At 44.2% G+C, this 26307-nt stretch overlaps 1 protein-coding gene across 2 annotated transcripts in view; it reads left to right on the forward strand.

Annotated features, from left to right (window-relative positions):
* The window catches only part of tiam2a (TIAM Rac1 associated GEF 2a), a 400823-nt gene that overhangs the window by 184786 nt on the left and 189730 nt on the right, over positions 1–26307 (forward strand). For both annotated transcript variants that reach the window (XM_067989096.1, XM_067989097.1), the window contains 2 exons: positions 14259–15494; positions 21372–21807. In XM_067989096.1, coding sequence (XP_067845197.1) covers positions 14262–15494; positions 21372–21807 — 1669 coding nt within the window. In that variant the 5' untranslated portion in view covers positions 14259–14261. The remainder of the gene's footprint in view (positions 1–14258; positions 15495–21371; positions 21808–26307) is intronic.

Here is a 26307-nt window from a genome sequence, read left to right on the forward strand (position 1 = left end):
GTGAGTGCCTGCCTAGTCATGTGACTACTGGGAGACCTATCCCAGTGGCCATTAACCACCGCTCATCAAGCAACATGTGGTATCAATCACCATTCCTTGGTACAGTATATCCTTAACCAACTCGTCTAATATCATGATGCAACAAAGTTATGCCACAAAACATTAAGCATATGCCTTACATTGTACATCTTAAGAAGTTAGAGAACCAGAAGACTGAAAGCCTACAAAATATGGGGACATAATGTCCTCTCTGCATTAAAAATAGTAGTTTAGTGAATTTCGGGTAAACACCAAAAAGGAAACTCTTCCTACCAGTTTTCCTTAAGAGGTACTGGCTGAAACATAGACAAAGACACGTGAGCCCCAATATTAGCGGGGATGCGGGATGGCAGCAGAGGGGCGATTGGGTGTGAGTAACCCGCCCAATAAAATCTGTCCATTCTCCACGCAATCGCAGGTAAATTGAAGCCACTTAACATAGCTTCCGGGTTTGCCGTTGGAAAGCTGGGCAGCGGGCGGACTGTAGTATCACAGGCTGTCAGTTGGAGGAGCTCTATTTAAAGGGGCAGTCCTCCAATGGCTGCTCCTGGAACAAAAACCCAAACAGCACAAGGGAGCAGCCCAGGGGAAAGGCTGCTCCAAGATTCAACGATGCCTCACTCCAGGTGCTACTGGATGGGGGGAGGAGGAGGAGGAAGTGGCCTGCCTCTGCCACCAAGAAGGCCTGGCTCATGGTGGCGGAGGAGGTGACCAGCAGCAGCAACATCTCCCGAACCTGGATCCAGTGCAGGAAGCGCTTCAATGACCTAACTAGGTCAGCCAAAGTGAGTACACTTACTCATTCTCCTACATTCTGTCTTCCATATCACTGTACCCACCCCCCAACTCATTCTCCACTGCCAACACTATGCTATCACATCACTCTTCAACCCACTCAAAGCTCATCCTCAACTTACCTGCATTTCCTCACCCCTTACTCACCCCACCACTACCACGCAACCCAATCCTCATACAATGTCATGGTTCTGTCTCATACTCACCCTCTGATGCATCTCTTTCATGGTCAGCCACACCCAAACCAGTGCATTCATCGGTTGGCCACGTCACCATCACTCACTCACGTGTTTGTACTTTCTCCCCTTATAGGAGAAGAGAGCCCAGAATGCACGGGAGAAGGCAAGGACCAGAGGGAGTCAGAGGCTGGGTATTCTGCGGTGAGTGACTCACCTCCTGATTCCCCAAAGACTTTCCACCATCTACAAGGCACAAGTCAGGAGTGTGATGGAATACTCTCCACTTGCCTGGATGAGTGCAGCTCCAACAACACTCAAGAAGCTCGATACCATCCAGGACAAAGCAGCCCGCTTGATTGGCACCCCATCCACCACCCTAAACATTCACTCCCTTCACCACTGGCGCACAGTGGCTGCAGTGTGTACCATCCACAAGATGCACTGCAGCAACCCGCCAAGGCTGCTTCGACAGCACCTCCCAAACCACTAGCCTCTACCACCTAGAAGGACAAGGGCAGCAGGCACATGGGAACAACACCACCTGCACGTTCCCCTCCAAGTCACACACCATCCCGATTTGGAAATATATCGCCGTTCCTTCATCGTCGCTGGGTCAAAATCCTGGAACTCCCTTCCTAACAGCACTGTGGGAGAACCTTCACCACACGGACTGCAGCGGTTCAAGAAGGTAGCTCACCACCACCTTCTCAAGGGCAATTAGGAATGGGCAATAAATGCTGGCTTTGCCAGCGATGCCCACATCCAGTGAATGAATAAAAAAAAACAGATAGTCGTCCTTACAGACGCGGAGTAGGAGGTGCTGCAGCTGAGCCGCACTCTCGAGTACCTGTCCATTGGGGACGCTGAGGCTGGCACCCGACAAACACCTCAACATCTGTCATCATGCTTAATATTACCTTCTGTTCTCTTATCGGGCCCTCAGCGACCACCGTGATGGCGGAGGGCGATTCCTCAGAGGACCTGCCGGCCTGTCGCATCTGAGCGAGCCATCCACCAGCACAGATACACACACCTCGTTGGTTCCCAGGGGTCACACATGGTGAGTCACCACACACGTGAGCACGAGCAGACTCTGGTGGCAAGGGCAGCTGTGGAGAGTCCGTGTCGGTGGGAGCACTCCTCGCCAGGCTCTGCTCGGCTGGACACAGATGCTGAACCCTGGGGGCCATCCTTTAAAAGGAGAATGATCGAGGGGCAGCAGCATATTTGCAAGGTACTGGAACAGGTGCCACACGCACTCTCCACAATTGCGCAGGGGATGGAGGGACGTGAGGGCATCTCTGAGGTAGCGTCGCGGGTAAATGTGGGAATGTATGCAATGGAGGGAAGGCTAGCCTCCATGGAGCTTCAAGCACGGCTCACAAATTAGACCATTCAGGCCCTGACAATGGCCGTTCGGACTCTGGGTGAACAACATTCTGCAGCCTTAAACAGGTAGGCACATACACTCGAACTGGCCTTACAAGGCTTCACACATGTCCTCCAAACTGTCGTCCAGCAGAGTGGTAGGAGAGGTGTGGGCCTGGCCTAGGGGAGGGATGATAGCGAAAGGGGACATGGAAGTGGGGACGCCACTCAAAGCGCCCCCACGACTCACCCGTTGCCCCCTCTCAACCAGTACCCGCAATGCTGCCTCCTCTCCAGGTGGTCGAGTCTGCTCCTGCACAGGTGCAGGTGGTGCAGTCTTTGGAGGGGCCCTCACGGACACCAAAACCCAGAGGAGGTAGGCCCAAAGCATCTAATCGGTCAGGGCATGAACAAGAGCAACCGGCCACTACCTCTGCTGCAGCCACAGGGAATGCGCCACGTACAAGTAGTCGGAAGCGAGAGGTGAAGGTTTTGATAGCACGCAGGGGATGCACAAGGGTGTTTGATGGTCATGTTTTTTATTTATATTTGCTTCTTGTTAAACGCACATTAAATATTATTATTGTCCCCACTACTGCCACGTCTTGGCCATTATTGACTGGCTTCTGTAATAAGGTCCTTTCATGAGTTTCACCATGAAAGGCAACACTTGATGCCACCCATTGGGTCACTCTACAGTGGATGTATGTGTAGTTGCAGGACTGTTTTGTGCAGGGAGGGGTGGTGGGGGGGCTGGTGTGGGTGCTGCTCTATCCAGATGGTGAGGACTGGAGTCTTCATACTGTCAGATGTTTGGAGAACTGTTCACATATCAGTGACTCCCTGGCCTCACGAGCAGCCAGGTGAGCCGCTGTTCTGCCCATGGGTTGCTTCCCCTCCTCCTCCTCCTCCTCCTCCTCATTGTGGGTGTCAGATGTGGATGGGGCCTCCTCAAGTGGCACCCCCTTCTGTTGTGCAGGGCACAACACACGACTAATGCATCCCACTCTGGTGCGTATTGAAGCACTCCCCCAGAATGATCAAGGCACCCGAAGCGCATCTTAAGCGGCCCTATAGCATGCTCAATTGTAGACCAGGTAGCGATGTGTCTGTCGTTATATCGACGCTGTTGGTCGGTGATGGGGTTCTTCAGAGGTGTCATGAGTAATGTATGCAGGGGGTCTCCCTTGTCCCCGAGGAGCCAGCCTTTGCGGATATTCGGTGCGTGGATGTTGGAATTGTGGCAGCTGCCAGGGTATCTGGCGCACACGTGAAGGAATCTCTTGCGGTGGTCACAAACGAGCTGAGTGTTGATGGAGTAATACCCCTTCCTTGTCTTGGCTCGTGTGGAGGTGCTCGTATTGCTTTATGAGTGCAATCGATTGCACCCTGGGAAGCCAGCCGCCAAGTGGAATCCCACTGCCCTCTCCGTCTGGCTGAGGTTGTCCATGGAGAAGTTGACATAGTGCGAGGCCCGGCGAATCAAGCCGTCAGTGACCTGCCTTGTGCATTTGTGTGCAGACGACTGAAAGATCCGAGCGATGTCCCCGGTGGCACCCTGGAACGACCCGGAGGCGAAGAAGTTGAGTGCAGTGGTGACTTTGACAGCGACAGTTAAGGAGATGCTGCTCGGCCCAGCCGGGAGCAGCTCGGCATGAAGGAGGCTGCAGATGTTTGCGACTACCTGGCGACTGACTCTGAGCCTCCGTATGCACTGCTCCTCAGAGAGGTCCAGGAAGCTGAGCCTCGGTCTGTAGACCCTGTTGCGAGGGTAGTGCCTCCTGCGACGTCGCTCTCTCTGTTGCCCTCCGTGCACTTGTGCAGGTCCCTGTGGCGCAGCACTGTGTTGTGGAGCTCCACGTGGCGGAGGTGGACGTCATGCCTGGCGAGGCTGGTGATGTTGCTCATCCTCGGATGAAGTGATGAATGCAGCCACGGCGCCCCCCATCCTGATGGTGTGAGTTTGAGGGGGTCCGCAAAGTAGGTAAATATGTTTGCACGGTAGAGTTTTGGTTGGAAACTAAGAATTTTGAGTGGAAACACAAAGGTGTTGCAGCCAAAACTTTGTCTGAAGTGACAGAATGCCCTGCTGCAATAAATTAGGTTTTCCCCCCACCTGTCAAATAATCCTTTGTATCTCCCACTGGCTGCTGGCTGAAACACATCAGTTGCAACAGGGAGTGTTTCTCACAGCACGGGAAACACGCTGAGGAGCCTTCAAAATTGCACCCCTGCCAAAATGTCTACTCAATCAAGCATCTCAAGTACTTTAACTATGTCAAAGTATGCAAATGCCCATCCCACCGGCTTTAATTGGCGGTGGAACTCCTGCATTCGGGAGGCGTGCTTGCACCCAAACGCGTAACTGGGGAACCCGGAAGTCAGCATGTTGGAGCCGGGCTCCGAACCCGGTCCAGATTTCAGCAATTTTCGGAGCCCCAACGCACTCGCTCCATCATCTGAAAATAAGCCCCGTAGTTTTAGTTGTGCTTATCGGTGTTAGTAATTGCTTTTAGTCCTGTGTTAATAGCAGTCCTACTTGCATTATCACTATCATATTGAGAATGTGTCTGCTGTTTTTAAAATAGGCAGCAAATCAGGAACTTGATGGACTAAGGTGGCTGTTAGATTTAAGGAACCCGCAGACCAATTTTAGAATGAGCTCAGTAGACATGTGAAGCCCCAAGAAACACAAGCAGTTGGTATCTAGGCAGAAGATTTAACAGTGGAATTTGGTGTTGCATGGTTGGCTAGTCAACTGGTAAAATTTATATTGCAAATTTTAAATTAAAATTTGTGCTCTGTAGTTAGCTCTGCTGTGCATGGTTCATCTGCAGTTGCTTTTCTTTCTGTAAAATTTATAGTGTGGATAAGCTGTGATTTTAAAAACTGAAATAATACTTCAGCAGGAAGACATCAGTTACATTGGAACCCTCTAGAGGATAATGTTCCAAGCCATGAGTAACTAAAAATATGTGAGCTAAAACTCCACATTGTATCAAAGTAGTGCAGTATGTGACTGAAGTGGGATATTTACCGATTAATTCTGAAATGTTTGACATACTAAATGCAAAAGCATTTTTATTGAATTATTTCATGGGCATCAAGTTTGGATTTTTTTTACAGCTGAAAGCTTACGTGTTAGGCTATGATTCATCACATATCATAAGGTGCTTTTAAATATGTATATTGATTCTTAGTTAAAATCATAGAATCATAGAAAGTTACGGCACAGAAGGAGGCCATTTGGCCCATCATGTCCGTGCCGGCCGAGAAAAAGCTATCCCACTTTCTAGCATTTGGTTCATAGCCCTGTAGGTTACGATACTTCAAGTGCCGATCCAAGTACTTTTTAAATGAGTTGAGGGTTTCTGCCTTTCTGCCTTTCAGACAGTGAGTTCCAGAACCGCACCATCCTCTGGGTGAAAAAAATTCTCTTCAGCTCCCCTCTAATCCTTCTACCAATTACTTTACATCTATGCTCCCAGTCACTGACCCCTCTGCTAAGGGAAATAGGTCCTCCCTATCCACTCTATCGAGTCCATCATAATTTTATGTACCTCAATTAAATCTTCCCTCAGCCTCCTTTGTTCCAAAGAAAAGAACCCCAGCCTATCCAATCTTTTCTCATAGCTAAAGTTCTCCAGCCCTGGCAACTTCCTCGTAAATCTCTTCTGTACCCTCTCAAGTGCAATCACATCTTTCCTGTAATGTGGTGAACAGAACTGTATGCAGTACTCAAGCTGTGGCCTAACCAAGGTTTTATTCAGTTTTAGCATAAACTTCCTGCTCTTATATTCTGTGCCTCGGCTAATAAAGGAAAGTATCCCGTATGCCTTCTCAACCATCTTATCTACCTGTCCTGCTACATTCAGGGATCTCTGGACGTGCACTCCAAGGTCCCTCAGTATTCAACATTTATTGTGCCCCGTTTGCCCCCCCCCCCCCACCAATTGCGTTACCTCACACTTATCTGGATTGAATTCCACTTTTCTGCCCTCCTGACCGGTCCATTGATATCTTCCTGCAGTCTACAGGACTGTTATGTACATTTGATTCGTACTTTTTTGACCGTGTTGAGGCTGTGCACAAAATAAGCATGGACCATCCTAGCTAATCCATCCAGAAGGAACCTACTCTTCTCCCATCACGGCACACATCTACTTCTCAAACAATCCTCCAGTTTTAAGCTCCACTATCTGTTCCATGTGTTGGTCACTGTTTAGAAGAATTTCTTGATATCAGCTCTAAATTTGTGCTGCTTTGAACTTCTGCCTCTTGTACTGTTGAATTTGAAGTGATATTCTGGATTTACTTTATCTACACTGATCACTATTTTATACACCACCTATGAGGTCCCTTATCAGTCTCTGCATTTCATGGCCTAGGAATTGGATCATGTCCCAATCGGGGCATGATCTCTGTGCAGCACACGCTGCACACATTTGAGCAGATTGGTCAGCTGGCCTCATATTAGAAACGTGAGGTACAGCTGTCATTCGTAGCCCCAGAGACGGGTGGGGGAGCATGTGATGATCGTAGCAGCCTGTGGTTTTAATGTGGAGCTGGGAAGAGCACTCCACGGCATATGCTGCGGTCATGCGCAGTCCAATTTCGCAAAGTGGCATGAATCAGGTGTTAGGACCCTGATTTGCATATGCAATGGGCGTAATGCCAGTTTCAGGCATAAGCCCTGGGCAGCTATGGAGGAGCCCTAACCAATATGGCAGGCAGCGCTACTTCTAGCGCAGAATGAGCGCATGCATGCCGCCCACCATATTGGATGCTTAGGCACCCGTTTTATGCCTGTAAAACGGGCACAGTGTGATCCAACTTCTAGGCCCATGTTTCTCTCGTTTTTCTTCATAACTTAGACCTTTAAGGCTAGAGATTAGTCACGTGGCTTTTTCTGCAGCAGCCTGTGTGCTGGCAATCAAAATGGACACCGTACTCGAGATGTGGTCTAAACAGAGCACTCTGGCAGAAGGCTTGGGGGAAGCTTATTGAGATATTTAGAAACACAGTGATATGTATTTGGTTAGGAAACAGAAGGATGGCAGAATTAAGGTGATGTGAAAGGTCACCAGTATTGTATTAAAACTGAACTTTTAAAATCAGGAACCGTGATTCTTGCATCTCTCCTCCCTCTCCTCCTCCCCCCCCTCACCTCCCTGTGTTTGTTTTTAATGTAGCATGCATATATTTGTGATGTGATTGTGCATTGTGTATTTCTTTGTATCATACACAGGTAGCTCTTAAATGCTGTCAGTTTAAACAGTCACTGCCTGTGTTCTCTTTCTTCCCACATTGATGCATCATGAGTATGGGTTAACTTGATCTCTCTAATGGGTATGAGACCTGTAACTGTAATTTTGGGTATTCCTTATTTTTATTAACATATCTACTGTTTCATCCTTAATTAAGATTTTTTTCATGTAATTAAATCATAAACCATTCCCGATGAAGATACTAGTTTTCAATCAACAGTGGTTAATTATATTGACTTGCCCAGTAAATAATGAGAATCTGAGACGTACTCTCCTTTCTAGGCACCTGAGCTTCATTGCCCTATAATGGGACCATGTGATCTAAGGCAAAACTCCTGTTGTCGAACTACAGAGAAACATTAGCATTGTTAAGCTTTTGTCTGCATACTCTGGGATGCAATGGCATTTCAGTTTTATTAACATCCAATCAGTCCATTTGTGCTCTATAATTTTAGTTAACATACAAGCTGCATGGGACTATAGTGACGAATTGTCCCTACTATAAGGATATTTTTAAAACTATGAAAATAAACTACTATCGGCTGCAGTACGTATGAAAATAAATCACTTGCCTGCTATGAAGCACAAGTTTTTTTTTTCCTCAGCATAGAAGCGACTGTATTTGACAATTGCTTAGTTCCTGCATGAGATTACAGAATAGTAACCTTTCCACAAATATTACACTTGTATCAGGCATACATATCGTAGGTTTTAACATGGACATTAAACAAATCAAGTGGACTGCAAGGCACCAGTAATTGGACAGTGTTAACTTGAGACTAAACACCACAGTAGAAAATCCATTTGTAAACAGCTCTGTGGCTCATGTAACACAACAGATAAAAGAAACATAATTTTGTTTCTTACAGTATTCAAAGTTGTGTAATTTTGTGCAGTCTTCATTATTCGCATCCCAAGTGATGGTACAGAGTTGCTTCAATCAAATGAAGTAGAAATTTGTACAAATTCATTCAAAGAATGGATAAATGTAGAAACTTGTTTTTAGGGAGCTCTGCATCAGACATTGTATACTCACCAGAGATAATGCAGCTTTACATTGTCTGTATCTGTCAATTTACTGACATTTAAGGATCTTACTAAAGTCTACCAGCTGTGCACTACACTGACCTTTTGTTTGGGGTAAAAGGTTAACAAATCTCTTTTTTTGGTTGGGGGAGGGTGTTGGCAAGCCTACCAGTTAGAAGGCTAGACAACATACAAGGCAGACAATTGTAATATATTGGGAGCCCTGAGGCCTGAAGGACTGGTATAAATTAGTTATAGAACTTCCACAACCATGTTTTTTGTTTGTGTAAGGAAAAACGTATTTCTTGCAGGCAAAATATGGTTTAAACTGATTAAGTGCACAACAAGTTTATTTGGAGCAGGGCTTCCTCTTGGGAATACTGGAGATAGATTTGGGATAGTTATATAAAGATATTTGTTAGATGTGTAAACATTTGTAACCATTGATGTGTATCTTTCACTTTATGGTGATTTACTTTGCAGTCTGTTATTGCCTGTTATATTTCTGTACTGACCTACAAACCAAATTAAAACCAGATTGATTCTGAATTTTTTTAATCCTCCTATAAGCTGGCAGATGTCTTCAATGGCATTGCCTGCTGGACGTGGGTCTGTTTAGATTTCAAAGACATGTTCAGTTCTGGGATCAGTAAATGCTGGAAGATCAACAGCTGTCTTACTGGTAAGGCTAGTTTAAAGGTGGAAGCTTGGGGTAGTAGCAAGGTTGAGGAACTGAAACTTCATTCCTAAATTCTAAAAGGTGGTTTGGAACAATTGTATAAGGTAAGGACTTGGTTCTTCTGTTCTGTAGAGATTTAAATGACAAACAAGCTTTATCCAACACCTGATGCTCAGGGAGTTTTACAATCTTGTACAGCAATACAAACTGAAATAAAGCAGAAACATTTAAGTGGAGTATTTCAATCTAAAAGATCATCCTTCGATCTTGAAATTGGTTAGCCATGTACACTGAGAAGTGAAATGCATAACTGCCCCCTGATGGCATAGTGGGTCAGTGCATCATCTGGTATACCACTGAGCCATACAGGTTAGAAAGGATGCCAATTTAGACCCTGGTTTATGCTGAATTAGCTGCTTTCAGCTGGGAAGAGGGTTAAGGAGAAGAGAGAGATACAGATGGTGGAGGTATTTTGATTGGTCTTGATGTCCGTTTGTTCAGGAGGAAAAAAATTGGCCAGTGTTTCAGTTCATAATGTCCTGTCTAGTAACTGTTGCATGAGTGTGTGTAGCCAGGAGCAGGCTCAACTTTGATGTCTTGGTCTCTCCACCAATAGTCTCCACTCAAGCATGAAGAATAACCACTTGGTACTGGAAGGCTGCTTACATTGTGGAACTGTATGCCCACAGGAGTCTGTGGCAGGGAAGGGAGGGAAAATTGGAGAGAAGAGTGAAGGAAATGAAATCACTTCAATTGAATGCCATAAGCAAGCAGTACGTTGTATGAGAATGAATTCACAGTAATAACATTGCCTCATTTGTTCAGTATTGAAATCACTGATTACTAATAATAGGAAAATTATGGGAATACAGTGAAGGCTTTTTTCTTGTTACAAAGAAAATGAAACTTACAACAGAGCCCATTGTTGATATAAAAATGATTCAGTAGTTTTGGAAACATGACAGGAATTTGAATTATTGAGTGTGCACTGACCAGCATTTACTGCTCTGTCCAAGTTTCCTTTGCTTCTCTGTGGGGATTTCTGCTGTTGGAACAAATTGATCTGGTTTTAAATATTGTTCCTAAAGTTATAATTGTCAATTATGCTAATTCCATTTACATGTGACACTTAAGTTAGCAAGGTTTGTTGTCTCTACTTTTGCTGATTTCTCTGTTCCAGATTTTCCTGCTCTACACACTATACCACTGTCAAGAGGGCAAGCAGGTGTCCCGCTCCTAGGCTTTTGCCAAACCCCCCTGTCCAATTGGTCTCTATGGAGGCACTAAATACCTACTTGGGTTGACCTCCCTCCTTTGTTTTTCCATCACTTCCCTGGGGAGAGGTTTGTCGAAGCTCCATGCCTCCCCATAATAATCGGGAACACAGTATGTGGGGAATCAAGGATGCAGACCTAAACAGTGTCTTGTGCCATTGCACTACACGACCCCTAGAATCACTATTAGTAATAAACTAGTCGCTATCCTGTGGCATTGTACGAGGGGAGTCGAGACCAAGTGTAGTCTTCAGCTGAAGCAGGTTTAGAGGTTTGGGACGGGGGGTGGTGGGGGGGGGGGGGGGTTTGATATTTGGACCAAGGCACGCAGATTTAGTTCAGTCATTTTGAAGTCAGATATTTTGTTCTGATGATTATGTCCCCTACTCCTTCACCTCCCCATTACCCTTACCTCCCCACTACCCTTACCTCTTTCCCATTGAACTACCCACTTGACACCTGTATTCTCCCATTCCCTTTGGTCCATTGTCATTTGCTTCACCCTTAGCTACCCATTCACTCTCCATTCACACTCCCCCCCACCCCCCCCTCCACCTCCCCCCAATGTTGCAGATAACCTGAGGCCCCCTCACTCTCAACCAGTTTCCCTCCTTCTCTCCCCCTCCTACCATAATATCCTATCTGTTTCTCTGAGTGTTTGTTAGTTGAAATCAAATTAGAATGAGGAAAGCTTGTATGCCTTTCTTTCCATTTGTGTCTTTCTCTCCCTTCCTCTCTTTCTTCCCTCTCCATGGCTCATTGGTGTTAAAATTTTTCACTGGTGTGACTTTACTAACTGCCAACAAAGCACAAGTGAGGTAACTAGATGGCTTCAAAATTCAACTGTTATTTTTTTGAAAATTGAAGTAACATTACACAAAAAAGGACATACTCCTATCCCTCTCTGAACACAAATCAAAAGCTGCAACAGGTGTTTATTCAGAACACATTTTTGTTTTTAAAAAAACACTATGAATTTTACCTTGGTGAGGCTTTTGAAATTTGTCCTAGATTTTCTTCAAACAATTATGAAAAATATTAGAGCAGAAACTGCTAGAAGCTAAAGAGAAGATAGGGGAAAAATTGGATAGGGGGAGTTTTTAGGTGCATGTGATGTGCTATTACCCCGCGTCCAGTGGCCCCTGCGCAGGCAGGATGCAAGTTTTGACCCACCAGAGGAATTACCTGCAATCAGTGTTCCATTCCGGGCCTTGCATGTGGAATCAATGCAATTCGCACTTTCCACCACCAAAGGGAGCTCAATCGCTTAAAGGAAGGATGGTTGTTAGAAATCTCTTAAAAGTAGCTGGTACCTGTTATTTGCTGAAAATGACAGTCTACTGTCTGCACGGAGTCTGAATGGAGATCAGACATAGCACACGTCAAATACAGATGCAGGTCCCATCCCTATGTTTACACACTGATGAGTTATGTTAAAACATTGAATAAAGGTTGCGCACTACTAAATCCCACATCCATCAATCTGTACGCCAGACCTCACCAATCTGCTGATCTGAGTTGGTACCAGGCCTGCGAGAGTGCATGCACCAAGGTTCTCTGCTGATGCACTAGAGACCTTGGGTGCAAGAGGTGGACAGAAGGAGGGACATCCTATATATACTCATATACACAAATAGACATATACTCAAAAGGCAGCGGGGGACGAAGAAGTTCAAAGCTTTGACATAAGTGGTCAAGATGAGTGAGGTCAACTGTCAAGTGGTGTCTCTTACCAACTGCACCACGCACTACACCCCCACATACCAACAAACTCTTTCCATCAGTACTCAACTCTTCTAACCAAATGCTTCCTCTCACCCTTACACATTACCACTGTTGCAAGCTGCCCACCCACAACTCACAGGCCACACACACTGGCAGTTATTCAACCATGACAGGAACATCACCCAGACACAGGTCCCGCTTTCTTGCAGGAGAAGGTGGCGCATATCAGGAGGCAGCAAGCGGCAGTGGCATTTAGCCTCTTGAGCCTGTTCTGCCATTCAATGAGGTCATGGTGGATCTGTGACCTAACTCCATATACCCGCCTCAGCCTCATATCCCTTAATACCTTTGGTTAACAAAAATCTATCAATCTCAGATTTAACATTCACAAGTGAGCTAGCATCAACTGCCATCTGCAGAAGAGTGTTCCAAACATCTCCCACCCTTTGCATTTAGAAGCATTTCCTAACTTCACTCCTGCACGTCCTGGCCCTAAATTTCCCCGTGTCCTAGTATTGAAGTCTAGGAGACCTTCAACAACAGTTATAAATGTCTCTGCAGCCAGAAGCAATAATCCAGCCACTAATCTGTAAATCCTGCATGGTCCCTTTAAAAAACACTGATGGGTGGTCCTCCAGGCACTCTTAAGACATATTCAGATGGTTGGGGTTAAGACTGTGCATTGAGTCCCAAAATGTTGTCTATCACTTTAAATCAGCATAGCACACTGATTGAAGCAGTTTTATCTACATTACATGATTCCAGCATTCGTTATCTGCGCCTGTGCTAACTCCTATACCAAGATGGCGTCCGGCGCACGTCACGCTGGAAACATGCGAGCGCATCCAAGACGCCATCTTGGATGTCAGAGAGACCATGTAGCGCCAAAACAATGGGCGCTACAAGGCCCAATTTAGCGCCCGATAGTTCTCAATACTGAATTGCATTGTGGGAAATTAGGTACACTGTATATGCTCAGACTGCACATTCCAAATTCAGCTGTCAGCTCTGGGCAAAAATATCAACTCCAAGCCCACGCTTTTGCGGGAGGCTGACACCCCCTTCAAGCAAGCACTTTAATAAATGACATAAAAGTGGATAAATTAATTATGCTATTGTGAAATATGTTATTTTTTGATTTTGTTTAAATCCTTATTTTGGAAATTAGAAATTTTAGTTACTGAGGGAAAAAAATAGCAAATGGAAAATCATCAATGCATTTTGAGAGAATTGTGGGAGCCCAGTGACCAGATTGCACAATGAGTGAGTTTCCATTATAAATTTGAACACAAGAATTTTTAATGGAAAAAGTTGACACAGTGACAACAGGAAGTCGTGTGGTGCAGACAGGAAATGCATCCAGACCCAAGATTTTTAACAGATGGATATATTTACAGTTTTTACAGCAGTTAAGATGCAGAGATGGTGAACACCAGACTTTCCAGCCAAGAGCTACAACTTGTAGAGTAAATCACGTGAGATGTGAAGCAATAAGGAAGGTCTGACTATATATAATCTTGTGTACTGTAGGAAAACAATTCTTAACGAATGTTCCTTTCTACACCACAAGCCAAGTATGGTACTACCACACCTCTACCACCATTTACAATTTATTTGCACGAAAGTTCCAGGAATGTAATTCAACTCTTAGCATTTGTTGTCAAATAGCTTGGTATGGTTCTAATTCTAAGGTATTGAAGAGCAGTTTGTCTGTATCAGCTAATGTGATTTAGCTAACGTAACTGCATACTGTGACTGACTTCAAAGGTTTTTGGAGACATTCTAAAACTATTTCCAGGGAGTAGTAAAATGAATTAAGCTGCATTGATTATAGTTGCTGTTTATTTTTAGTGATGTGACTGATAACTGTTTCTTGTTTCCCCTCTGCCCTCCCCCCCCATCTCAGTGCATGATGGGGAATTCAGACAGCCAGTATAATCTGCAAGGGACTAAAGCCCATAACAATGAAGGGAAGTCAACGTCTGGTGGCAGGCAGAAGTCATGTGCTCTCAAAATTCGAAGTGTCCATGCCAAGGATGAAAAATCCCGCTCTGCTTTCGGCTGGGGATATAGTGGCAGCAGCATAACTTACAAAGCAAGATCTCTGGGCAGAAACTGCCTTTCTCAGCACAAAAATAACCAGCGTTACTCTCTCAATGCTGCTTCACGTCAGTGCGAGTCTTTAATGATGGGTAATAGTAATGCATATGCCAGATGCCATCCGGGTCACCTGGAAAAATATGGCCACGGGAATGATACTAAATTATTATCTGGAAACAATTTTCCTTGCATTCAACTTGACACAACAGACAATCACACTAAAGCTCTGGAATACAATGGCTGTGTCTTAAATGGACATCGACTACCTGAAAATGTAACCGAATCCAAGAAACCAGAAGGAGAAAGCAGTCCAAAGGTTCTCATCAAAACACTGGGAAAATTTGATGGGAGCCTAAGGGTGGAGTTCCACAGTGGTGGTGCCAGTAGTAGTAGCAGCAGCAGCAAACCACCCTGTGATGAATCCCAAGGGCCAGTTCAGCTGCTGAAATATTCTCCTGCTATGGAATCTAACCCTAGTAAACAAAATGAAGTGCTGATTGATGCCAGTACAGACTACGTAACAGACCAGAGTCTTCTGCTTGGTGAGGAAAGATTAAAATCGAGCAAGGGTAGTTCGATCAGCTCTGAATATTCCTGGTCCGAATCACCATGGGGACTCCATGCTTATGCAAGTGATTTTGATAACATGTACACAACTAGGAAAGCTACCGAGACAAGCAATCAAGAAAGCCTTTTACCAAATGATGAGCAACTCTTCCAAAGATCATCTCTCTCTTCTCTCCGAGCACTGTACAATGATACAGTTGTAGGACCTTCCATGCCCTCAGAGAATGAATTTTCAGGTGGCTACAGAAACACGGCTTTAAATCCTCACAATTTGTTTGTGAGCGACTTCTCCAACTGCATGAATGTGCCATCTGATGAGGATGGAGGCCCCATACAATATTCCTCTTATACGCTCCCATGTCGAAAGCCCAAACACCTTTCTCAGGATGGCTCCTCACGAGTTGCCTTAAAAAGCCGAATGCGGCGTTTAAGTGCTTGGACTGGCAGCCTTACAAGAAAGAAGAGGAAACTGCAGGTGAGCAATATTTTCTTTTAGTAGAAACCTCAACGTGAATTTGAAAATTACCCCAATATTCCATCTTCAAATCGCACATATGCTAAATGCTATTAGAAGAGGTATGTTTAACTTTAGCATTGATGGTAGAATTGTTAATAGATTGCCAAATGTGCTTTTTAAAATTAACCCCCGACTGTAAACAGATCCAGGAAAGTTCCCATCTCCCTTTGCTGGTTAGTTGGTTTTGTAAGTTTTGTACTCTTATACTGCGATGCCAAAAACAGCCCCTTCTGATATGTTAGCAAAAGAGATTTAATAGATTAAATGAATGGGCAAAACTGTGGCAAATGGATTTCAAAGTAGGCAAGTGTGAGGTCATCCACTTTGGACCTAAAAAGGATAGATCAGATTACTTTCTAAATGGTGAAAAACTCAAAACAGTGGAGATCCAAAGAGACTTAGGAGTCCATGTACATAGATCATTAAAATGTCATGGACAAGTACAGAAAATAATCAAAAAGGCTAATGGGATGCTGACCTTTAAATTTAGAGGACTAGAATACGAGGGGGTAGAAGTTGTGCTACAGCTATACAAAGCCCTGGTTAGACCACACCTGGAGTACTGTGTTCAGTTCTGGCACGGATCTTAGGAAGGATATATTGGCCTTGGAGGGAATGCAAGGTAGATTTACTAGAATGATACCTGGACTCCAAGGTTTAAATTACGAGGCGAGATTACACGAACTAATGTTGTATTCCCTGGAATTTAGAAGATTTTAATCTTTAGGGTGATTTGATGAAAGTTTTCAAGATATTAAGGGGAACTGATAGGGTAGATAGAGAGAAAATATTTCTGCTGGTTGGGGAGTCTAGGACTAAGGGACATAGCCTAAAAATTAGAGCCAGGACTTTCAGGAGTGAAGTTAGGAAACACTTCTACACACAAAGGGTGGTAGAAGTTTGGAACTCTCTTTGCAAACGGCAGTTGATGCTAGCTCAGCTGTTAATTTTAAATCTGAGATTGATAGATTTTTGTTAACCAAAGGTATTAAGGGATATGGAGCTGTGGCGGGTACATGGTGTTAGGTCACTGATCAGCCATGATCTCATTGAATGGCGGAACAGGCTCGCGGGGCTAAATGGCCTACTCTTGTGCCTGTGTCCTAATAAAGCTACTTAAAAGGCAGGAACAGCTTTATTACCATAATTATTAAAATAACGACCAACCATACAGATCACCTTGTGGTCCCTTTTTTTCTCCTGTTATTCTGACGTTATTCCTGGTCTGTGCCCTATTTTAATTTTACTTCAGTTTTATATTTAGAAAGCCGATCACCTGTAAAATGTGTTCTATTCAGTCGTTGTTCATTCTCTGATTATCATAGGATCTGGTGCATCAGTTGCATTGGTGTAGAGGCTGTACCCACAGTTTTTATACCTATTTAGGTTGTACCCACAGTTTTTATACCTGTTGGCAAAATATCTTGGTAAGTTTTACCTTCTGACATTTTGAAAGTCGCTTAAAATCCGTTTGAAGATTCTACCTGTGCACTGGGTGTTATGGGACACTCTTGTATAGAGTGGACTCTTATCTGCAGCTTGTAGGAATCCTGACCAGAACATAAATTTTATTACCTAATTAGTTTCCTATCATTTGTTCAGCTGCAGCTACCATCTACAGACATTTTTGAAGCTAATAATCTGAAAATTTAATTCTAGCAAAACCTGAGAATGTGTGTAAGTTCATTAAGAGCTCAATAATGAAAACAAAAAAAAATTGAAGATAAAAACTGCCTACATCTGGAAGTGTATGTTCTGCTGTGTTTCCTAACTTTTTTTTACAATAACTTCAATCACTTGCAGTAGCAATTAAATCCCTACATATTTTAAGTAAGCTCAGACATTATACTGTGATTAAGTGTCCTTTTTAATAGTTTGCCCAGAATGGTGGTATTGGAAAAAAGCATATCACTAATAATTGGTTTCCAGGTCAAAACATTTTTTTTCCTAAATTGATGACTCAGTTGTGTTTTTAAGCCTTCTGATATTTTTATCCAGTGCTGATCTTGTATTTTAATCAAACTGCAGCAGCAAAACAGATTTAACTTCCAGCCTAAATATTTACATTAGAAAATCCTTAAATATAGAGGCCTGGTGGATGAATGTTCCAGGGTGTGACATTATAAGCAAGCCCTAGAAGAGTCCTGTGTGGGAGTATTATATAAATCGTGTGAAGTAGATCTTCCCCATCTTTAGTGTTGAAGATTGATTTCTTCTGACTGTTTTGGTATGCTGGGGGAAGAAATTGATCCTGAAAATTTGCCGGAAAATTAGCATTGGAGGGCCAATTTCGGGTCGCGATCTCTTGCGCCTGATTTCACCCAAAGTGCACCTGCTGCCAAATTGGAAGCTGGTGACTTCCAAGCGTCCAGGTCGCCGACATGAAACGGATGTTAGGTGCCTTGAATATGCAAATTAGGGTCCTAACATGGGGCTTCAGACCCTGCTCGAAATCATCATCAGATGGGAGGATGCTCTACTCAATTTTTTCCAGACCTACAGCAGCCTAAGCAGCAATCCTTAAAGGGATCGCTGGAGGCTGCCCACACAATGTTAGATTTTTTTAAATATTTGCACGTTGTGGAACCATAAAATACTAAGTGTTGCTGCTGGCCCTGGCTCGCCTCCTCTAGTTTGCCTCCCTCTGCCGCATCCCCCTCCCCCCAATTTTCTGGAGTTGGAGCTGGACGAATAACCTAAGGCTCTGAATGGCGAGCTGCATTGAGATGTCTGGCGCCTGCAGCTTGCTGGTTTTATGCAGATATTATGTCTTTGGGCACGTGTTCTAGCTGCAACGCCCATTTTGCGCCAGTTTCTGGCGCTACATGAATTTCTCCCCCGCTGTCTCAGATCTTCAGCTGCTGATGACATGAGCTAGTAAAGTTAAATGACCTGAAGAAGTTGACCTTCAGCATTGAAAATCCTGGGGAATATGCACTATAATCTATGTGAACCCCATGATTTAATATAGTTAATGGTATTCGTTAACCATGCAGCTCATGGGATAGGTAAACATTGCTCCCTTTCATGACAGGGTATAAAGAACCACTAAAATAACACAACAATTATTTAGAACTTTTAACAAGTATAGAGGAATCGAGAAATTGCTGTTTACTCAATCTTCAATGCGTAGTATCCAACTTCAGTAACTTCATGTGAAAAATTGTTACAAGGATTAAAGAATGAAAGGAAAATCTGGAAACCTGAAATAATGGCAGAAAATGCCAAAATACACAGCAAGTCAATCAGCATCTGAAAAGAGAAAAGGGCATGTTAAAAAAAGATCCTTTATCAGACGAGCCCAGTTGATCAGTTTTGGCCAATCAGTGGAGTTTTGCCCTCCCATGTCAACCTGCCTTCATGTCAACTGATGCGCCAACTTTTGCCTCTCTGGGTATCCCTGCCTTTCCAAATCAACATGTAAGAGGAGGAAGCAGTCCCAGTCCCAGTCCCAAAGTTCATTGGGTGCATTGATTTGTTTTTGTCCTTGTTGGCTATCGTCTTGCACAAAATGAATGACTCAGGCAAGTATTGAACCAGTCTTTGTTAAGTCCATTAAAGGCGTATTCCTTCCATGCTCAACTGAAAATTTGCAGGTATCATAAGTGCTGAATCATATTCTTCCACTTATTGGGTCTTGAGAAGGTCCTTAAAAGCTGATCTGGTCTTCATTTATTAAAATGCTGGACTAGTGCCACTCTATAGTGAAACCCTCTTCTCTGAGCCTAATTTTATCTCTTGTTCACTTTCCTGCTTCGTTAAGAATATTTGGCATTACTCACCCTAACTCATGAATAACTCATAGAGAAGACCTTTTTATTATCCTCTTCCTGCCACAGATTCAGAGTAAGGTGACTCTGGTTAAAACAATACTCAGCGAATGTTGTGTCAGAAATTCATTGGTATGATATTGTGAGTCATTGTACTCCTTTGTGGCCCTCTAGTTGAATTGCTCTTATTTCTATTTTCATATTATAAAAGTAAGAATGTAACTACACGGTTGTGTTTCCAAATAGAGTCTACTTTTAATTCAAAATTGCTTAATTCTAATTATCTGATATTTCCATTTCTTTTAGTGCAAAAAAGAAACTTTGAATTAGGAGTAGACTGTAGTTACAATAATAGTGAGTTCACTTTATGAAAAAAAGAAATGCTTCTTCAAGCATTGTTACACTATTCGAATTACTTTATTGATTTACCAACATACTGTGGCACAGAATGGTAGGATGCAAGTTCCCACAGTGAATGAGGGAATATTTGAGTACATCACACTGGGCTATTCTTGCAGACCTAATGGTTGCTTCCCTGTCTTATCAGTTCAGGGTCTTCTATTTCCTGATGCAGAAGAGAAAAAATTTCAAACCATGGACATTATAAGAGGAAATTGATTAATGTTGCAGTAACCAAATTATGTAGGTGAGGCAATGTAAACTAAATGGTACAATTTTGAAGGGGGTGCAGGAAAAGTGACCTGGGGGTTCATATACACAAATCTTTGCAGGTGGCAGGGCAATAATAAGGCTGTTAAAAAAGCATACAGAATCCTTGGGGGTGATTTTAAACCCCAAGAACGGGTGGGTTGGGGGCAGGTGGGAGTTGAAAATAATTGTTTTTTTGGGTCGCAACTGCAATATTTTCGGACTTTGCATTCCCAGTTGGAAGCCTGTACTTTTACGCGCCAACATTAAACCCGGAAATAAAGCCGGGTTGTGGTCGCGACCCAAAAAATAACTATTTTCAACTCCCACCCGCCCCCAGCCCACCCGTTCTTGGGGTTTAAAATCACCCCCCTAGACTTTATAAATAGAGGCATAAGAGTACAAAAGCAAGGAAGTTATGCTAAACCTTTATGAATCACTGGTAAGACCTCAGCTGGAGTATTGTGTCCAATTCTGGACACCACACTTTAGGAAGGATGTCAAGGCCTTGGAGAGGGTGCAGAGGAGATTTACTAGAATGGTACCAGGGATGAGGGGGCTTCAGTTATGTGGAGAGACTAGAGAAGCTGGGATTGTTCTCCTTAGAGCAGAGACGGTTAAGGGGAGAATTAAAGAGGTGCTCAAAATTATGAAGGATTTTGATTGAGTAAATGAACAAACTATTTCCACTGTCTGGGTCGGTAACCAGAGGAAGCAGATTTAAAGTAATTGGCAAAAGAACCAGAAGGGAGAAGAGGAGAATTTTTTTTTCGCAACGAGTTATGATTTGGAATTCAATGCCTGAAAGGGTGAAGGAAGCAGATTCGATAGTAACTTTCAAAAGGGAATTGGATATATACATCGAAAGAAAAAAATTGCAGGGCTCTGGGGAAAGAGCAGGGGAGTTCGACTAGTTGGATAGCTCTTTCAAAGATCCAGCACAGGCATGATGTGCTGAATGGCCTCCTTTGGTGCTCTATGATTCTAAGACAGTATTGTTGCTGTTGTAATGGGTAATAATATTGGTCAGATAGTGATAACTTTCCATTGGTGAAAAGATCTTATCATTCTTTATGTAGTTGGATTTGCATTGGCTTTTAAAACCTGATCATGATATTACAATTATATGTGCTGTAACAATTCCCACATATTTAATTTTCTTAGCTTTGCTTCTGTCCTGCTTTCCCTCATTTTCTCAAGATATGGGAGATGTAGACTGTGTGCATTATAGATGCACAGCTCTCAATGTAAAGATATACTCAACAAATGTTTGGTTCTGATTATGTGTGGGCAAAGGCAAGTTGGAGAATCCCATCACTGGTGAAACTTGAATGAAAAGTATAATATACTTGCAAATGTTTTGTTTAACCTCTTAAAATATGTTTCTGCAACCATAAAAATCCTGTCAATTTTTCAGGACTCTAGATCCAAGGATATGAATGAGTATTGCGACAGTGGAATTGATGGCGTGACTGCAGACACCAGCTCTCCTTCCCAGGTATCAAGTTTATTGTGGTCACCTGGCTCTAGCTATACATTGCCACCCAGAAGTAACTCCACCAATGCAGTTGGCAATGATGTCCTGAGGCAGAGCATTTACGAGAACTTCATGCGAGAGTTGGAAATGGGTCATATGTCTGTGGAAAATGCAGACCAATCTACAGGAAGTGAGGAAACCAGCAGTGATTCCTTCAGCTCTTTAGAACAGCTGGATTTATTGTATGAAAAAGAACAGGGGTTTGTGCGAAAGGCTGGCTGGTTGTCTTTTAAACCTCTTGTTACACATCAGAAGGAGAGAAAATTGGAACTTGCACCTCGCAGAAAGTGGAGACAGTATTGGGTTTCGCTTAAAGGTAATCACTTAAAACCAGAATTGATATGTAATTCTCACAACTGCCTCAAAATAAAACACTGGATGAAGTCTGATAATTGGCCTTAATAGAAAGAATGGCCAGGAGGTGGAAGTAGTTTAATTGGACCAGAGTTTACATCCTTTCTCCCTTCTAATTAATCATGATTAATGTACTGGTTTTCTGTAAATGGTAGGATGGTAAGACCATCTTAAGTCCATTATTTCACATTCAGGAGGCATCATTTAAATAAGTTATGTTTTTGAATGGCGTCACAGGAGAGCAGTTGGTGATTGGCTGGTAAGTGTTACAGCTGCTTTTTTTTCCCTCTGAGTTAGGGAATTGGGTAAAATTAAAGTAAAAGCTGGGACCATAATTCGGTGAGATTTAAGGTGGTCATGGAAAAGGACAGGGAGGGGCCGGAAATAAAGGTTCTAAATTGGGGGAAGGCCGATTTTAATAGGATAAGGCAGGATCTGGCCAAAATGGACTGGGATCAGCTGCTTGTAGGAAAATCCGCATCGGAGCAATGGGAGTCTTTTAGAAGGGAGATTGAGACCATACAATGGCAACATGTTCCCGTAAAGGTCAAGGGTGGTTCCAAGAACTCCAGGGAACCTTGGATGTCAGGGGATATACGAGAATGGATTAGGAAAAAAAGGAGGGCTTTTGGCAGATACAAAAGGCTGAAGACGGAGGAAGCCCTAGAGGAGTACAAAAAGTGCAGGGGGATACTTAAAAAAGAAATTAGGAGATCAAGGAGGGGCCATGAAATAACACTGGCGAGCAAAATAAAGGAAAATCCTAAGATGTTTTATAAGTATATTAAGGGTAAGAGGATGACTAGGGAAAAAATAGGGCCCATTAGGGACAAAAATGGCAATCTGTGTGTGGAGCCGGCAGATGTAGGAGGGGTTCTAAATGAATTTTTTGCATCTGTTTTCACTATGGAGAAGGACGATGTAGACATAGAAATACGGCAGGGGGACTGTGATATACTCGAACATATTAACATCGAGCGGGAGGAGGTATTGGCGGTTTTAGCAGGCCTAAAAATGGATAAATCCCCAGGCCCGGACGAAATGTATCCCAGGCTACTGTGTGAGGAAAAGGAGGAGATTGCGGGGGCTCTGACACATATATTCAGAACCTCTCTGGCCACAGGGGATGTGCCAGAGGACTGGAGAACCGCTAATGTAGTACCATTATTCAAGAAGGGGAGTAGGGAAAAACCGGGGAACTACAGGCCAGTGAGCCTAACATCAGTGGTAGGAAAATTATTGGAAAAAATTCTGAAGGACAAAATTAGTCTCCACTTGGAGAAGCAAGGATTAATCAGGGATAGTCAACATGGCTTTGTCAAGGGAAGATCATGTCTGACTAATTTGATTGAATTTTTTGAGGGGGTGACTAGGCGTGTGGATGAGGGTAACGCAGTGGATGTGGTATACATGGATTTCAGTAAGGCCTTCGATAAAGTCCCGCACAGGAGACTGGTCAAGAAGGTACGAGCCCATGGAATCCAGGGTGCCTTGGCACTTTGGATACAAAACTGGCTTAGTGGCAGAAGGCAGAGGGTGATGGTCGAAGGTTGTTTTTGTGACTGGAAGCCTGTGGCCAGTGGGGTACCACAGGGATCGGTGCTGGGTCCCTTGCTGTTTGTGGTCTACATTAATGACTTGGATATGAATGTAAAAGGTATGATCAGTAAGTTCGCTGATGATACAAAAATTGGTAGGGTGGTAAATAGCGAGGAGGATAGCCTCAGTCTGCAGGACGATATAGATGGGTTGGTCAGATGGGCGGAACAGTGGCAAATGGAATTTAAACCGGAAAAGTGCGAGGTGATGCACTTTGGAGGGACTAACAAGGCAAGGGAATACACAATGAATGGGAGGACCCTAGGCAAGACAGAGGGTCAGAGGGATCTTGGTGTGCAAGTTCACAGATCCCTGAAGGCGGCGGAACAGGTAGATAAGGTGGTAAAGAAGGCATATGGGATACTTGCCTTTATTAGCCGAGGCATAGAATATAAGAGCAAGGAGGTTATGATGGAGCTGTATAAAACACTGGTTAGGTCACAGCTGGAGTACTGTGTGCAGTTCTGGTCGCCACACTACAGGAAGGATGTGATCGCTTTGGAGAGGGTGCAGAGGAGATTCACCAGGATGTTACCAGGGCTGGAGCGCTTCAGCTATGAAGAGAGACTGGGAAGATTGGGTTTGTTTTCCTTGGAGCAGAGGAGGCTGAGGGGGGACATGATTGAGGTGTACAAAATTATGAGGGGCACAGATAGGATGGATACTAAGGAGCTTTTTCCCTTCGTTGAGGGTACTATAACAAGGGGATATAGATTCAAGGTAAAAGGCGGGAGGTTTAGAGGGGATTTGAGAAAGAACTTTTTCACCCAGAGGGTGGTTGGAGTCTGGAACTCACTGCCTGAGAGGGTTGTGGAGGCAGGAACCCTCACAACATTCAAGAAGCATTTGGATGAGCACTTGAAATGCCATAGCATACAAGGCTACGGACCAAATGCTGGAATATGGGATTAGAGTAGACAGGGCTGATGGCCGGCGCGGACACGATGGGCCGAAGGGCCTCTATCCGTGCTGTATAACTCTATGACTCTATGACTAAAACTTGAACTAGTTTATTAACTAGAGTAACAAAACTATAAATAACCGGTTTTAAGGCTTGATTTGCTTTAGTTTAGTTAATAATTTAAAAACAGAGGCATGGCAGGGCAGCTCAGACCCGTGGAATGCGCATCCTATGCCATGCGGGAACTCCAGGACGTTTCATGTGTCCTGGACAACCCCACATGTGCAGGAAGTGTCGTCAGCTGGAGGAGCTCGAGCTCTGGGTTTTGGACCTTGAGCAGCAGCTGGCGTCACTGCAGTGCTGAGAGCTTGTGGATAGCACGTTTCAGGAGGTGGTCACCCCGCAGTTAAGAGAGTGCAGGCAGAGAGAGACTGGGTGACCGCCAGACAGACAAGGAGGACCAGGCAGGTGGTTTAGGAGTCCCCTGAGGGCATCTCACTCTCTAACCAGCATTCAGTTCTGAATACTGGTGGGGGAGAGGATTCCCCTGGGGAGTGCAGCCAGAGCCAAGACCAGAGTGCCATGGGTGGCTCAGCTGTACGGGGTGGGGGGGGGAAGAGCAATAGTGGTAGGAGATTCCATAGTTAGGGGTGCAGATAGGGTTTCTGCGGCCGCACGTGTGATTCCAGGATGGTATGTTGCCTCCCTGGTGCCAGGGTCATGGATGTCACTGAGCATTCTGCGGGGGGAGGGTGAACAGCCAGAGGTCGTGGTCCATATTGGGACAACAACATAGGTAGAAAGAGGGATAAGATCCTGCAGGCAAAGTTTAAGGAGTTAAGAAAAAGATTAAAAAGCAGGACCTCAAAGGTAGTAATCTCCGGATTACTCCCAGTGCCACGCGCCAGTGAGAATAGAAATAGGAGGATAGAGCAGATGAATGCGTGGCTGCAAAGGTGGTGCAAGGGGCATTTCGATTCCTGGGGCATTGAGACCGTTTCTGGAGGAGGTGGGACCTGTGCAAGCCGGACGGGTTGCACCTCAACAGGGCCGGGACCAATATCCTTGCGGGGGGGTTTGCTAGTGCTGTGGGGGAGGGTTTAAACTAGCTTGGCAGGTGGATGGGAACCTGAGTGTGGATTCAGATGGGATAAAGTCAGAACTGGAAATGGAAGGCAAAAAATTCGTGAGTGAGTCTGGAAGGCAGAGAGAACGAAGGTTAGAAAATAAACAACAGAAGAGTTTAGCAGACCTAAAATGTATTTACCTCAATGCAAGGAGTATAGGAAATAAGGCAGATGAGCTGAGGGCACAGATAGACACATGGCAGTATGATACCTTAACTATTGCGGAAACATAGCTTAAAGAGGGGCAGGACTGGCAGCTCAACGTCCCTGGTTACAGGGTTTTCAGACGCGATAGAGAGGGGGATACAAAAGGAAGGGGGGTGGCAATTTTGGTTAAGGAAACAATTACAGCTGATGAGGGATGATATTTTGGAAAGAACATCAAATGAGGCCATAAGGGTTGAGCTAAAGAACAAAAAAGGGGCAGTCACACTACTGGGTGTGTACTATAGACCCCTAAACAGTCAGAGGGAGATAGAGGAGCAAATATGTAGGCAAATTTCTGAGAAGTGCAAAAACAATAGGGCAGTAATAGTAGGGGATTTCAACTACCCTAATATTAACTGGGATGCAAACAGTGTGAATGGTATAGAGGGTGCAGAATTCTTAAATTGCATACAGGAGAATTTTTTTAGCCAGTATATAGCAAGCCCAACGAGAGGGGGGGGGCAGTTCTGGATTTAGTTCTAGGAAGTGAAGAGGGGCAGGTGGAAGAAGTAGCAGTGGGAGAGCATTTTGATGGTAGTGATCATAATACAGTTAGTTTTAACATAGTTATGGAAAAGAACAAAGACAGAGCAGGAGTTAAAGTTTCCAATTGGGGAAAGGCCAATTT

This window comes from Heptranchias perlo, chromosome 8 (assembly GCF_035084215.1).
Source record: "Heptranchias perlo isolate sHepPer1 chromosome 8, sHepPer1.hap1, whole genome shotgun sequence".
NCBI lineage: Eukaryota > Metazoa > Chordata > Chondrichthyes > Hexanchiformes > Hexanchidae > Heptranchias > Heptranchias perlo.